Source organism: Lytechinus variegatus, chromosome 9 (assembly GCF_018143015.1).
Source record: "Lytechinus variegatus isolate NC3 chromosome 9, Lvar_3.0, whole genome shotgun sequence".
NCBI classification, from domain to species: domain Eukaryota; kingdom Metazoa; phylum Echinodermata; class Echinoidea; order Temnopleuroida; family Toxopneustidae; genus Lytechinus; species Lytechinus variegatus.
This window is the reverse complement of record NC_054748.1, coordinates 8,505,378-8,518,371: the sequence shown is the minus strand read 5'-3', so window position 1 is coordinate 8,518,371 and position 12,994 is coordinate 8,505,378. Positions and strand designations below refer to the sequence as shown.

Here is a 12,994-nt window from a genome sequence, read left to right as displayed (position 1 = left end):
TCGATCGAATTAAAGCTGTCGAACACCGTTTTTCAAAATAATCGTAACTTTCCAATAAAGTCGGAAAGGGAAAAGCACTTGTTGATATAAAAACAAATTGAGAAGGAAATACATAAATCAAGAAAAGATTCGTGCAGAAGCGATCAGAATGGAAGTATTGCGCACGCACGACAAGCCGTCTTCCCGATCAGAAAAAATAGTACAGTTGAAGCGAGATCGAGGCTCACATCCGGGTTGCGATGTATTGGATTAGTGGCGTTAATTGGGCCGTCGCAGGGCGTCCCGAAACCAATCAATAAACTGCCTCGGCTGAATAAAAAGCAGACGGACTTCGACGGGAAGCGACGAGGGGCGACGGGGCATTGAATTTACATCCTGTTTTTGCGTCGCGACGGGTAGCGACGCATAAGGGATTTTTGATGACGTGCCTTAACCATCTTCTCATATGATAAATCCATCATGAAGAGAGGAAGAACTGCAATAGCATCTGCCCTGACATCAGCATTCACATTTGCACAATAGGTGCAATAGTAAATAATATTGCATGGTCACGTCACTCACATGATGTAATTTGACCAATGAAATTGGCTGTAACCTTCAGCTTTCTAGTCATCTTGACCATCTTCTCATATGATAGATGCATTACAAAGAGAGGAAGAACGGTTGTAGCATTCTTCCTGACATAGGCATTCATACATGTGATAGTAAAAGCTATTGCACGGTCACATGATGTCATTTAACCAATGAAATTGTCTCTTACCTTTAGCTTTCCAGTCATCTTAACCATCTTCTCATATGATAAATCCATCATGAAGAGAGGAAGAACTGCTATAGCATCTGCCCTGACATCAGCATTCACATTTGCACAATAGGTGCAATAGTAAATAATAATGCATGGTCACATGATACCATTTGACCAATGATATTGTCTCTTACCTTTAGCTTTCCAGTCATCTTGACCATCTTCTCATATGACAAATCCATCATGAAGAGAGGTAGAACGGCTGTCGCATTCTTCCTGACATCTGCATTCACATTTGCACAATAGGTGCAATAGTAAATAATAATGCATGGTCACATGATACCATTTGACCAATGATATTGTCTCTTACCTTTAGCTTTCCAGTCATCTTGACCATCTTCTCATATGACAGATGCATCATGAAGAGAGGTAGAACGGCTGTCGCATTCTTCCTGACGTCTGCATTCCTATCCTCCAAACCAGCAAACAGGTGAGGTACGGTCTGAGAGAGGTCGGACGGTAACGATCTGTACTTCCCCATCCTCGTTTCTAACCAACCAAAGATCTGTATCAGAGAAAAAAAAATCATTCAAATTATTCTATCTTCAATTTAATCCAAACGGTTTACAGATAAATACCAGCTGTGGTAACGATCTAAACATAAGTTTTCAAACAGAATCCAATAAAATGACCACCCAAGAGTTTGCACATGTACGCATTTATAAATAAAAAAATATGTCCCATTCAGCTCTGTAAAACAAAGTGTAATGGCTGAGAAATGAGCAAAATAAGCACAGGATGCCAAAAATATTGGGTATTTTTCCAAGCAATATTAATACACTGTCCCACATATGCCTTTTTGTGTTAGTTATCATCAGAATTATCGGTTTTCAGCTAAGATTTATTATTCCACAAAGATGAGTTGATTTCAATGTACAAGATCTAGATCGATGATAATACGGAGGTAATCAACGTTGATATGAAAGGCTTTCCCATGAAATAATTGTTTGCTGCAATTACATAATATTATCTTTAATATTATAACGCAATTCTACAGGGCAAAATAACATAGGGACATGGGGTGGTTTTGCCTCCAAAATGCTCTCAAGAGCACTGCAATCTTCTTTTTAAAGCCCCAGAAATTCCCCTTTCACTACAATGTTAATGCTTTATTTAAAAACATTAACCCTAAATAGACTGGGCTATTTCGACACCTAAGTAGACGGGGGGGGCTGATTCAGCCCCCCCCCCTTATGATTTCGGCCGTCGATCGCGCGATCGCGACGAAAATTGGCACGCACGTTACCCATGGCATTATCTACAAAACTATAATATCAAATTCTGCAAAAAATATCAATGCTCATTAATTATGCTAATTTATGCGTAAAATCATAACAAGTTTGCTCTAATTAATAAAACAATGCCCCTAAAATGCTAATTTTTGTTTCACATATAGGCATCTGATCAAATTTATTTTTCAAAAATTTCAACATCACATTTATTTTCTTATGTATTCTATTGTTTTTTTAATTTCTTATGTATTTCTTTGTTTTTTGCCTTTTTGTTTTTTATTGTTTTTTCAATGGAAATCATCAAGGACTTTTTATTGACGATAAAAAAGGTAAAATTAATTGATTTTAAGCAGTAAAAGGAAAAAAAAATGATACATTTATGAATTTTTGGCTAAAAACACTACTTGCATTGGATTTGTACACAAATTCACGTTTTTGAGTAATTTGGGGTCGGCATGCACTTACAGAAGGTTGTGTAATTTTGGAACCGCATACCTGGGGGTCACAATTTTGGTCTCAAAAGTTGCGGGAGACTTGAAATAAAAAAGTCAGCGAGTGTCGCGTTCAAAAAATTTCGCGCGGCGGATTTATCGCGAAAAATGTCAAGGGGGGGGCTGAATCAGCCTCCCCCAAGTCTTCTTAGGGTTAAGGCAGTAGGTTGAAAAAAGTAGGCCCAAATGAGGCATATTGCGGAGAGGCACATTTTTGCACTTTTTAATTGGCAATTTCCAACTTCTGTATTATTTTTGTTATTTTAAAATGACCTAATAATAATCCCCACATCATTACTTTCCATTGATATATAATAAAGTTATATAATATAATATTTCTCCTTAAGTTTCTCTTAAGCTAATACAGAGACGAGAATCTCATCTTCAACAAACAGCGCTAACCTAGTATGTAAGTTTTTTATAATAATAATAAAATAGAACAGCTTTTTAATAGCACATTACACCTTACAAAGGTCTCAATGCGTTTTGCGAAAAATAAGAAAGAGTGCAGAAATTGTGTTAACATACCTCAGCTCTCAATACAGGTTTATCTTTAGCTAATACAGATATAAGAATCTCATCTTCAATAAACGGTGCTAATCCAGTCTGTTCCTCCCATGCGGTTAGTGATGCTACAGCAGCGGCCCTCACAGAAGGCTAAAAAAATAAACACAAGGTTTCACAAATACTTCATCATTGTTGATGTATCTATTAGTGCAATGTCAATGGACCAGACATATTTTCTTTTTCTATTTTAACCAAGCTCTTAAAAGAGCATTGGAATTATCTAATGTGAGTGATATGTGCTACACAAATAATTTTCATTATTATCATTATCATTGCATTACAGAACTTAATCCTCTCTCTCTCATGCCTTTAAATAAAAACAATATCAGCCCATGCCCTCTTCCTTTTTTATTCAAATTCGAGACCACTAAACATGTGCCCTTTTTTGGCTGGGTGCCCTTTCCTTATAAATTTGATTTTAAACAGTTCATTACATGCCCCCTATTAAGGTGAACTTGGTACCCTGTCTGGCCTTGGTGCCCTCCGCTCTCTGACCAATTTGAAATAGCGACCGGCTAGGAAAAAATTGATTTTTAGTTTTCAGGGACTAATTATCACAACTTTCTGCCTGAATTTGAAATATTGGATAAATTTTAAAACTGCAATGAATGGAGATTTCCTTTAAGAGTTTCCAAAGCTCTTTTGAGCATTTCGGGAGGCAAAATCGGCCCGAGCCTAGAGTAATTTTCTTTTCCCCCCTGAGTGACCCTCACCGTGGCCTTGCCCCTCCAAAAACCTTTTTCGAGGTCTTCAATATTTAACTCATTCCTTTCATACACATTATTTTCTTGCACATTTCATAAACTCACCTTACTATCCCCACAGAGTAAGAGCAGTCCGGCGGCAAAAGTTTTCACATGCTGCTTTGAGGCAGGACCCAGGGCCGTTGCTATCGTTGCTAAGATGTTCGCTGTTGTCTGCGCCTGGATAATGAGAAAAACACAAGAGGACATATATAAACTCCTCCACGTATAGAATTTTCATAATTATATATTTTCAGGGTTCAAATTAAAGGTAAAAGAGAGTAATTGCAGTAGACAATTATTTCCTGAGAAAACTTTCAAAATCAAGGTTAATTACCACTATATTATCATAAATCTAGATCTGGTACATTAAAACCAAGTCCTCTTTGTGAAATCATGAAATCTTAGATGAAAACAGATAATTTTGATAACACATATAGGCATATATGGGACAGTGTATCAATTTTGCTTGAAAAATACCAGACATTTTATGTAACTCCATGCTTATTTTGCTAATTTCTCAGCAATTCCACATTTTTTTGCAAAGTCAAGTGGCACATATTTTTTTCTATTTATAAAAACAAACCCTTGGGTGGTCATTTTATTGGATTCAGTTCAAACTCATTTTGAGATCGCTATCACAACTGGTATTTACCTTTAATCAAAGATCATCCAAATTTAACGCCCTGTGTCTGATATGAATCGTATTTCAGAAACTGATCGGACAGGTCCCATGACATCATCAGGTGAAGTAAGTGGGGATTGGCACATGGGTATGATCATAAACTATTCATGGCAAGCAGTGAAAGCCAGGTTCCAAAGGAATCAAGACTTCGATCTCGCAATCACCCGGGGTTTCGCCAGGTCTCTTCTTTGACCGCTAGTCTCATTTCAGCCACTACTTGACGAAGAACATAGCCGAGTCACAAGGCCCTGTCAAAAGACTATTCACAATCAAGGTCTCCATGGTAGTTATTGTACAACACCTACTTAGCTTGTTGTACGCGAGCAAATGGGAGGCTGAATGTCATACAATCGTACCGTTGCACACACGACGTACCATATGTACAGTCATACGGCTTTAGGATGTGACGTCACAATACGATTTAATACATTGCGCTCAATACGCATATAGCTTGCTGGCTACATGCCCAATACCGCCCGAGGTCATGTGCACTTGTGGGATTTTGCTTTTCTCTTTAAATACTCTTGCTCCCTTTTACTATAGTACTGTATGGAAAAACTCTTTCTTTTTTTTTTCATATTTTCGCTAGATTCCGAGGCGCTGTACAACACAAATAGCGAATATTCAAGATTTATGCAATGGTGTGAGATTTCGCATTCGGTGAAAGAAAGAAACGTTCTATTCAACTCGGCTATTAACACCTCATTGAATAGAGCATCTTTCTTTCACCTCATGCGAAACCTTGCATCATCGCACTCATGCCCATTCGCTATTTGTATACTGTAAATGCAGAGTTACCAAAGATGTGACTCTTAATGAAACAGGCCCTGGATGAATTCTTACCAAATTTTTATTGGAATCCCCTAGTCTTGCTTTCAGTGCTGTGGGTAGATCCCCCAGGCTTGGCGTGATGAATTTTGCTTCCTTCAAGATACCAGTCACCTGTTACAATAAAAAAAAATCAGTTACTAGCTTCGACTTGGAAATTAATGTTAAAGGAAAGATTTTTTTTTGGGGGGGGTGGAAAAATGAAAAATGATTGTTAAAGCAGAAATGAACCAGCAGCTTTCAACAACTGTGTGGAGCGTTGTGGCCCAGTGGATTAGTCTTCGGACTTCGAAACAGAGGGTCGTGGGTTCGAATCCCAGCCATGGCGTAATTTCCTTCAGCAAGAAACTGATCCACAATGTGCTGCACTCAACCCAGGTGAGGTAAATGGGTACCGGTAGGAAGTAATTCCTTAAGAAGCTGTGTGTGCGCTATGAATGCCTAGCTTAGCCGGGTAATATAGGAGCGCCTTGAGCACCTAACAAGGTGGATATGTGCGCAATATAAATATCCTATATACATATTATTATATTATTACTCACATCTGATCAGCATAATGTAAAATCATGAGCTATGTAGTCATGTAATATAGGCCCACTGGAATGACAATATGATAATTCACAACCCAATACATTCATACCACACTAATTATATTAACAAGTAGTGAAACAAGTACTTTCCTATAAAAAAAGAAATTTCATTAAGACTTGTTATAATAGCAAATACACAATGTCTATAACAAATTTGGCATCAGCTATTGAATGCTTTCAGTAGCTTGAAACTTTAACTTCAAATTTGTTATAATAACAAGTTTTATGAAACAAGCTCCTGGTGGGTGTTTCATAAAGCTGTTCAACTGGTGATCCTTTCCTATGGTAAATGATACACACCTGATTTTAATTGGTGTTGATCCAGTTTCTCAGAAAGGATCACCAGTCACTTGTAAAGTCTTTTGTAACTTACCAACAGCTGTATGGGGGAGGGGTTCAGAAATATTTAAGTATGACTTAGAGTCGCAATTAAATGCCGACGTATACACGATATGTAACATGCAATCTTATTGATTAATACACAGTAGTGCGCATCCTCTTAGCACAATCTGACCAATGCGGTCATGCCTTTTATATGGCATGCAACTAGGCATTCAAGTGCGACTCTAAGTCATGTTTCTTTGTGAAACACCCCCAGGTCTGAAATAATGCTCCAAGTTAGGCAATTATTCAACATATCAAGGTTCGACTTATGCAGAGTCTCTTGGACATCCTTCAAAGGCAATTGTGGTACAAACCTTCTCTAACGCCTCGCCCCTGATCTTCCACTTGCTATCCCCCATCTCTGCGACGAGCTCGGCGGTAATCTGACCAGATATATCCGTTCTCGGGATCAAATCGGCCACGTTCATTCCTCCTCCTCCACCTCCTCCTCCATCTTCATCGTCCTCCTCTTCATCATCGCCGTCGTCATCGCCTTTGTCGTCCTTCTTGGAGATCCCGCGGAAAGGGGCAGGAGGCTTCTGACCTGAAACCTGGAGTGTGGATTAAATAAATAGCCAATTAGTTGTCTAAGAATTTTATTCTATGGTTTATAAGTTGGTAAATATAAGACACTTTTTATCATAACATCAGGACTGAAAGTTGTTTTTTTCTTGAAGAATGAACTCATTTCATGTTTCTAACAAACAATAGTGTTGACAGGCCCGAGTAGCAGAATTCCATAAGAGAACCTTTTACCAACAGGAATCGTCCATGATAACTAAAATAATCAGATTAATATAGCTCCTTTCCATAGGATAAGAGACCCCAAAAAAATATAGTGTTCGTCAGTACTGCAATAATTCATGATTGATTTACTAAATTATTATTTTTTCTTTGGAAATCGATCAACTTTCTTTTCTTGACCATCATATTTACCTTCTCAATTTCAGCATCAATCTGAGCTAAGAGGGCGGCCTTTTCTCCGTCAAACAGCATACGTAGGTTGGCTCCCATGTACATGTACATCACACCTAATAGCGTGATTGCCGACGTCCTGACCTGTGGGTTGACTGCTGCTAACGCTGTCTTGATGAACCCAATTACCTTCTTGGGTGTAACCCTGACAACAGACAAATACAAACACAATTTATTATAATAGAAATAATTAAATAATAATTTGTGCAAACTGCAATAGTTTTCTATGTTTTACTATCATGAAATTTATTGGATCCTTCTTGTTTTAATAATAATTTATATTGCGCACATATCCACCTTGTTAGGTGCTCAAGGCGCTCCTATATTACCCGGCTAAGCTAGGCGTTCATAGCGCACACAGCTTTTGAAGGAATTACTTCCTACCGGCATGACCGGTACCCATTTACCTCACCTGGGTTGAGTGCAGCACATTGTGGATCAGTTTCTTGCTGAAGGAAATTACGCCATGGCCGGGATGTAACTGCATAATTATGATTTGTACTGGGTATCTTTGGTTGATAATTAGCACCTCAAGATATATATTATGAACTTGTTTTAATTTCATAAACTCAGGTCTAAAGTCCATGCCTAACTATATATGGCCAATTTCTAACACATATATCTAACAATGGAGATTCAATTTGTCGGCCAAACTGGGTGCTAATATTCATTCACCAATTAAACATAGGGAAAGAAAACAATAAAGATACATTTTGAGAAGCATACAAGGTAAATACAATTTTAGCATTTTTGGCTTCCCATAATTTTAGCTCAAGATTTGGACCATGGTCTAAGTTAAAGAGAAATGCCAGTAGTTGCAGTAAACACTGATTTCATGAGAAAGTCTGTAAATCCAGGCTTAATTGTCAGTATATCATCGAGGATCTAGATCTGGTACAGTTACATAAACTGAACTTTGTGAAATCTTGAAATCTACGCTGAAAAATGTTCACACTGAAAATCACCAACGCAGATAGGAACACGTGGGACAGTGTATTATTATTGCTGGAATAAAGACCCGACGGTAGTGACCGAATCCGCGCTTGTTTTGCTTATTTCTCAGCAATTGCACAATTTCTTCAAGAATCCTTTGACACATATTTTTTATTCATATAAACAGACACTTGGGTGGTCATTATATTAGATTCTGTAAAAAGTCATTTTGAGATCGTTACCAATACTGGAATTTATCTTTAAACTGGACTTCAGTGTGCAGCAAATAAGGCAATGGCTAACTTTGTCAGGATGCCACATATGTTTGTTTTCCAATCTATAAGAAATACTTACGTTGAGAAACCAAATTCCTGTATGGCTTGTGCAAACCAGTTCAGAGACTCTGCCTGGTTCTTGGGGTTCTTCTGCTTCTCAAAGGCATACGTTATCGTCTAAAACAAAACAGAATATTAAATGAAAATCATAAAATACAGAAAACAAGTATTTATCTCTAACGTCTATCATCACCATTTGGTATTTATATTTAAAAATAGAGGGAAGCAAAATATTCGGAGCCCTGTTGAACGATTGAGCACATGGCTGAATTTATGATTGAGTTCACTGCTAATCATGCTCAATTAATTGAACACATCAACTCTAGGATAGATCGAACTGTAAGCGAGTCAATGGGCTTTCACAATTGGTGGTGTGGCTAATTGAATATGCGGTGATCATGTGCAAAACGGTGACAAATCTTTGCTCCTGTGACGATTGCTCCGGGCTTTATTTCTTCTGAAAGGGTTTTATGTTAGGCTTAGGTGAAGGGTAGGGCTCTGTGTTTAGTCAAAAATGGAAGTTAGTCATTTGCTAAGTGTGTAGAATTTACAGCAGTGCAAATGTCCTGGGATTGTGCAAAATATATCATAATTAACGGTCCCATGACTATTTTTGAAAGCCTTTTTACAAAAATATGCTTTATAAATGAAAACATAAATCATCATTATCCAACGGTTGAAATTTCAAGGCCTTACCTCTTCTGCAACATATCCAAGCTGGCAAGCTTCGGCGATCGCTGTCAGTGATTCCTTGACCTTTGACCCTGATTTGATGTCACCGACCTTGTCAATGAGAGGAGCTATGACGACCTGAGCACACCGACGAGAGAATCTAGCTTTCTCGGCAAGGAAGCCGACGAGACATATCTTAGCGTTCATCACCTGTGGGAATAATAGCGATATGGTTTGTTTTGTTCTGAAGTTCATTCATTAATCCACATATTTATTCATTTTTTTACGCCTTTGTTCATTTATTCATGATGTCAGTCATTAATAGATAGTTTATATGTCCATTTGTCTTATCTATTTTTTCCTTATTCATTAATGTCATAATTAAGCAATTTAGGCAGTCAATGATTCACTCATTCTTTAAGTCAGTCATTTACACTTAGGTAGCTATATATTCATTTTATTCATTTGTTCTTTCAGTCAATTGTTTATTCCTAAATCATTCTTTAGGTCTTCCATCCACCCACCCATCCACCCACCCACCCATCCATCCATCCATCACTCACTCATTCTAACAATCATTTGAATACAGGAGCACAATATTCACCTGAAAATTGGCCTCTTTAAACCCTGGTTTCTTGGCAAGAACTCGGACAAATACCTGAGCGTTGATGACATTTTTCTCCATATTCTCTACTTTCTGTAAAACCAAAGACAATAGAAAAAATACTATTAAGTAGTTAGTACTCATACATGTATATCAGATTAATTGAATTTTTACATAAAGTGCATTGCAAGGTGCCAAAAAACAGAGAAATCATATCAATAAGGGCTTAGCGTAAATCCACCAAAGAAAAAAGAGTTGATTTTAAGGGATGGTCCACACTGAAGATATTCATATCTGAATAAATAGAATAAAATTCACGGAGAATAATACTGAAAATTTCATCAAATCACATAACAAATAACGAGGTTATTGAATTTTAAAGATTTGCATTATTCCGGTGACACAGCTTCATGAAATTTCATTAGGGGGGCTGATGATGTCATATCCCCACTTGTTCTTTTGTATTTAATTGTGTATCTCCAGAATAGTACAAATTTTTATAATTCTAAAATTTTGTTATTTGTCATCCGATTTTGATGACATTTTCAGCATTTTGATCTGTGAATTTTACTCTATTCATCTAGATATAATTTTTTTTAGCCTGAAGTATCCTGTTAAAGGTCAAGTCCACCCCTGGTAAGTGCTGACTTGAATAAATAGAGAAAAATCAAAGTAGCATAGTGCTGAAAATTTCATCAAAATTGGATGTAAAATAAGAAAGTTATGACATTTTAAAGTTTCGCTTATTTTTCACAAAACAGTGATATGCATAACAAGGTGGGTCAATCAATGATGTCCATCACTCCCTATTTCTTTTGTTTTTTATTGTTTGAATTATACAATATTTCCTTTTTTATATATATTTGACACTTAGGAGCAACTTTACTGAAACATATAATATTAAACAATGCTAATTCCACATGTTCAGGGAGGAATTAAGCGTTGTATCACTTGTCAATGAGGATAAAATTAGAATATTTCATATTTGACATTATAAAATACAAAAGAAATAGTGAGTGGATGACGTCATAGTCTCCTTATTTGCATACCAGCCAGGAAGTGCATATAACTGTTTTGTGAAATCAAGCAAAACTTTAAAATGTCAACTTTCTTATTTTACATCCGATTTTGATGGAATTTTCAGTGTTATGCTTGTTGGGTTTTTTCTTTTTTATTCAAATCAACTTTTTGTTGGGGGTGGACTTGTCCTTTAAGTTTTTGATTTTGTGACTTCACTTACAAGAAGCTCTCCCATCAATCATGAGATTGAAATATACACATACATATTGGCATTTAGTGCTTTCCATTTAGACATGCCCAGGTTGCTTTACAATATAACAATATTTGCAACTTCACTTACGAGAAGCTCCCCCACAGATCATGAGATTGAAATATACACATACATATTGGTATTTATTGCTTTCCATTTAAACATGCAAAGGGCGCTTTACAATATAACAATATTTTGCAACTTCACTTACGAGAAGCTCCCCCATCGATCAAATGATCGAAATATGCACATACATATTGGTATTTATTGCTTTCCATTTAGACATGCAAAGGGCGCTTTACAATGTATAACGTGACAATATAACAATATTTCTAGTCTTCACATGTTTACAATATATACAGTGGAAGTTACAGAGAAAATCTAAAACAGAAATTTCCGTAACTGGATATGAGTCATATGTTAACCTTTCATTTGTTACATGTTGAAAGTGAGGGTAAGATCAATTCTTTCCGATTGAATAGTTTTGTCAGGAAATTTAGGAAGAATATAATAACTCAAATCAATAACCTCTACAGCTGTCATATCTCTGAAATTTCAAAAGACTATGAAAAACTTGCCTTTGTGAATTCTTCCATGGCTGCTAATCTTTCTTTCCAATTACTAGAGGCCAGTTGAGTTAGGATTGACGATGAGAGCAATGCTGCAGCCTTCTCCTCTACCTCCTCATCCTGCAAATGAATTATTCATGAGTTATTTCATATGAATATTCAAAATAGATTAATCACAGTTCATTTGCATATGCATTATGATTCTCTTCAGTTACTAGAGACTAGATGAGTTAGAAAAGACAATGTGAGCAATGCTGCAGCCTTCTCCTCCACCTCCTCATCCTGCAAATGAATTATTCAGAAGTTATTTCATATGAATATTCAAAATAGATTAATCACAGTTCATTTGCATATGCATTATGATTCTCTTCAGTTACTAGAGACTAGATGAGTTAGAAAAGACAATGTGAGTAATGCTGCAGCCTTCTCCTCCACCTCCTCATCTTGCCAATGAATTATTCATAAATTATTTCATATGAATATTCAAAATAGATTAATCATCATTCATTTGCATATTTATTATGATTCTCTTCAGTCTCATAACCGTGGGGTCGCGAGTTCAAACCCCGGCCGCGTCAGACCAAAAGACGTTGAAGGATGGGAGTCGCTGAAACCATGTTTGGCATTCATCGATTATAGGGATATAGCCTCGTTGATCTGGTGCTGCACAGCGGCTGCCGGGCCCATGATCAATTGGGCAAAGCAAATTTTTGAAGTATTTCATTTCATGTCTATTTTTCGAACAATAAAATATGGATTTCCATTTTTTATCATGGATATCTGAATACTACAGTATTAAAGTGGAACAAAGTCCTCTTACTTTTAGCTTCCCATAATTTGATAAGTGAAATAGAGTTCATAATAAAAGCCAAAGGCAAATACTCGAGAGGAAGGATAAAGAGACTAATATTAAGACATACCGTTAATAAAGGTTCTGATTTCATGTCATCTTGACCCTCGTTCTTTGGTGCTTTTTTCTTCCCTCCTTTCACCGCTTTACCTCCTTTAGCCTGTAAGAGAAAAACAATAATACCAAGATGAAATACATGTTCTGATATCTTAAGATGATAGTGATGGTGCTGATAGTCTTGGCGATGATCATGGTGAAGATGATAGAGGATAGTGATAGTGACGATGATGATGAATGATGAGGATGATGATGATTGATAATGGTGAGGATGATGGTGATGATGAGGCTGATGAGGATGATGGTGATGATGGTGATAATGGTGAGGATGATGGTGATGAAGGTGATGGTGATGATGGTAAAGGTGATGATGATGATGGTGATGGTGATGGTGATGATGATGATGA

The 12,994-nt window shown here is 36.9% G+C and overlaps 1 protein-coding gene across 1 annotated transcript in view; it reads right to left on the bottom strand.

Moving 5' to 3' along the window:
* The window catches only part of LOC121421105 (cytoskeleton-associated protein 5-like), a 77,714-nt gene that overhangs the window by 38,989 nt on the left and 25,731 nt on the right, over positions 1-12,994 (bottom strand). The window contains 11 exon segments of the mRNA XM_041615738.1: positions 1,113-1,307; positions 3,054-3,182; positions 3,902-4,015; positions 5,364-5,462; positions 6,637-6,873; positions 7,259-7,442; positions 8,585-8,682; positions 9,262-9,447; positions 9,842-9,934; positions 11,690-11,800; positions 12,601-12,690. Coding sequence (XP_041471672.1) covers positions 1,113-1,307; positions 3,054-3,182; positions 3,902-4,015; positions 5,364-5,462; positions 6,637-6,873; positions 7,259-7,442; positions 8,585-8,682; positions 9,262-9,447; positions 9,842-9,934; positions 11,690-11,800; positions 12,601-12,690 — 1,536 coding nt within the window.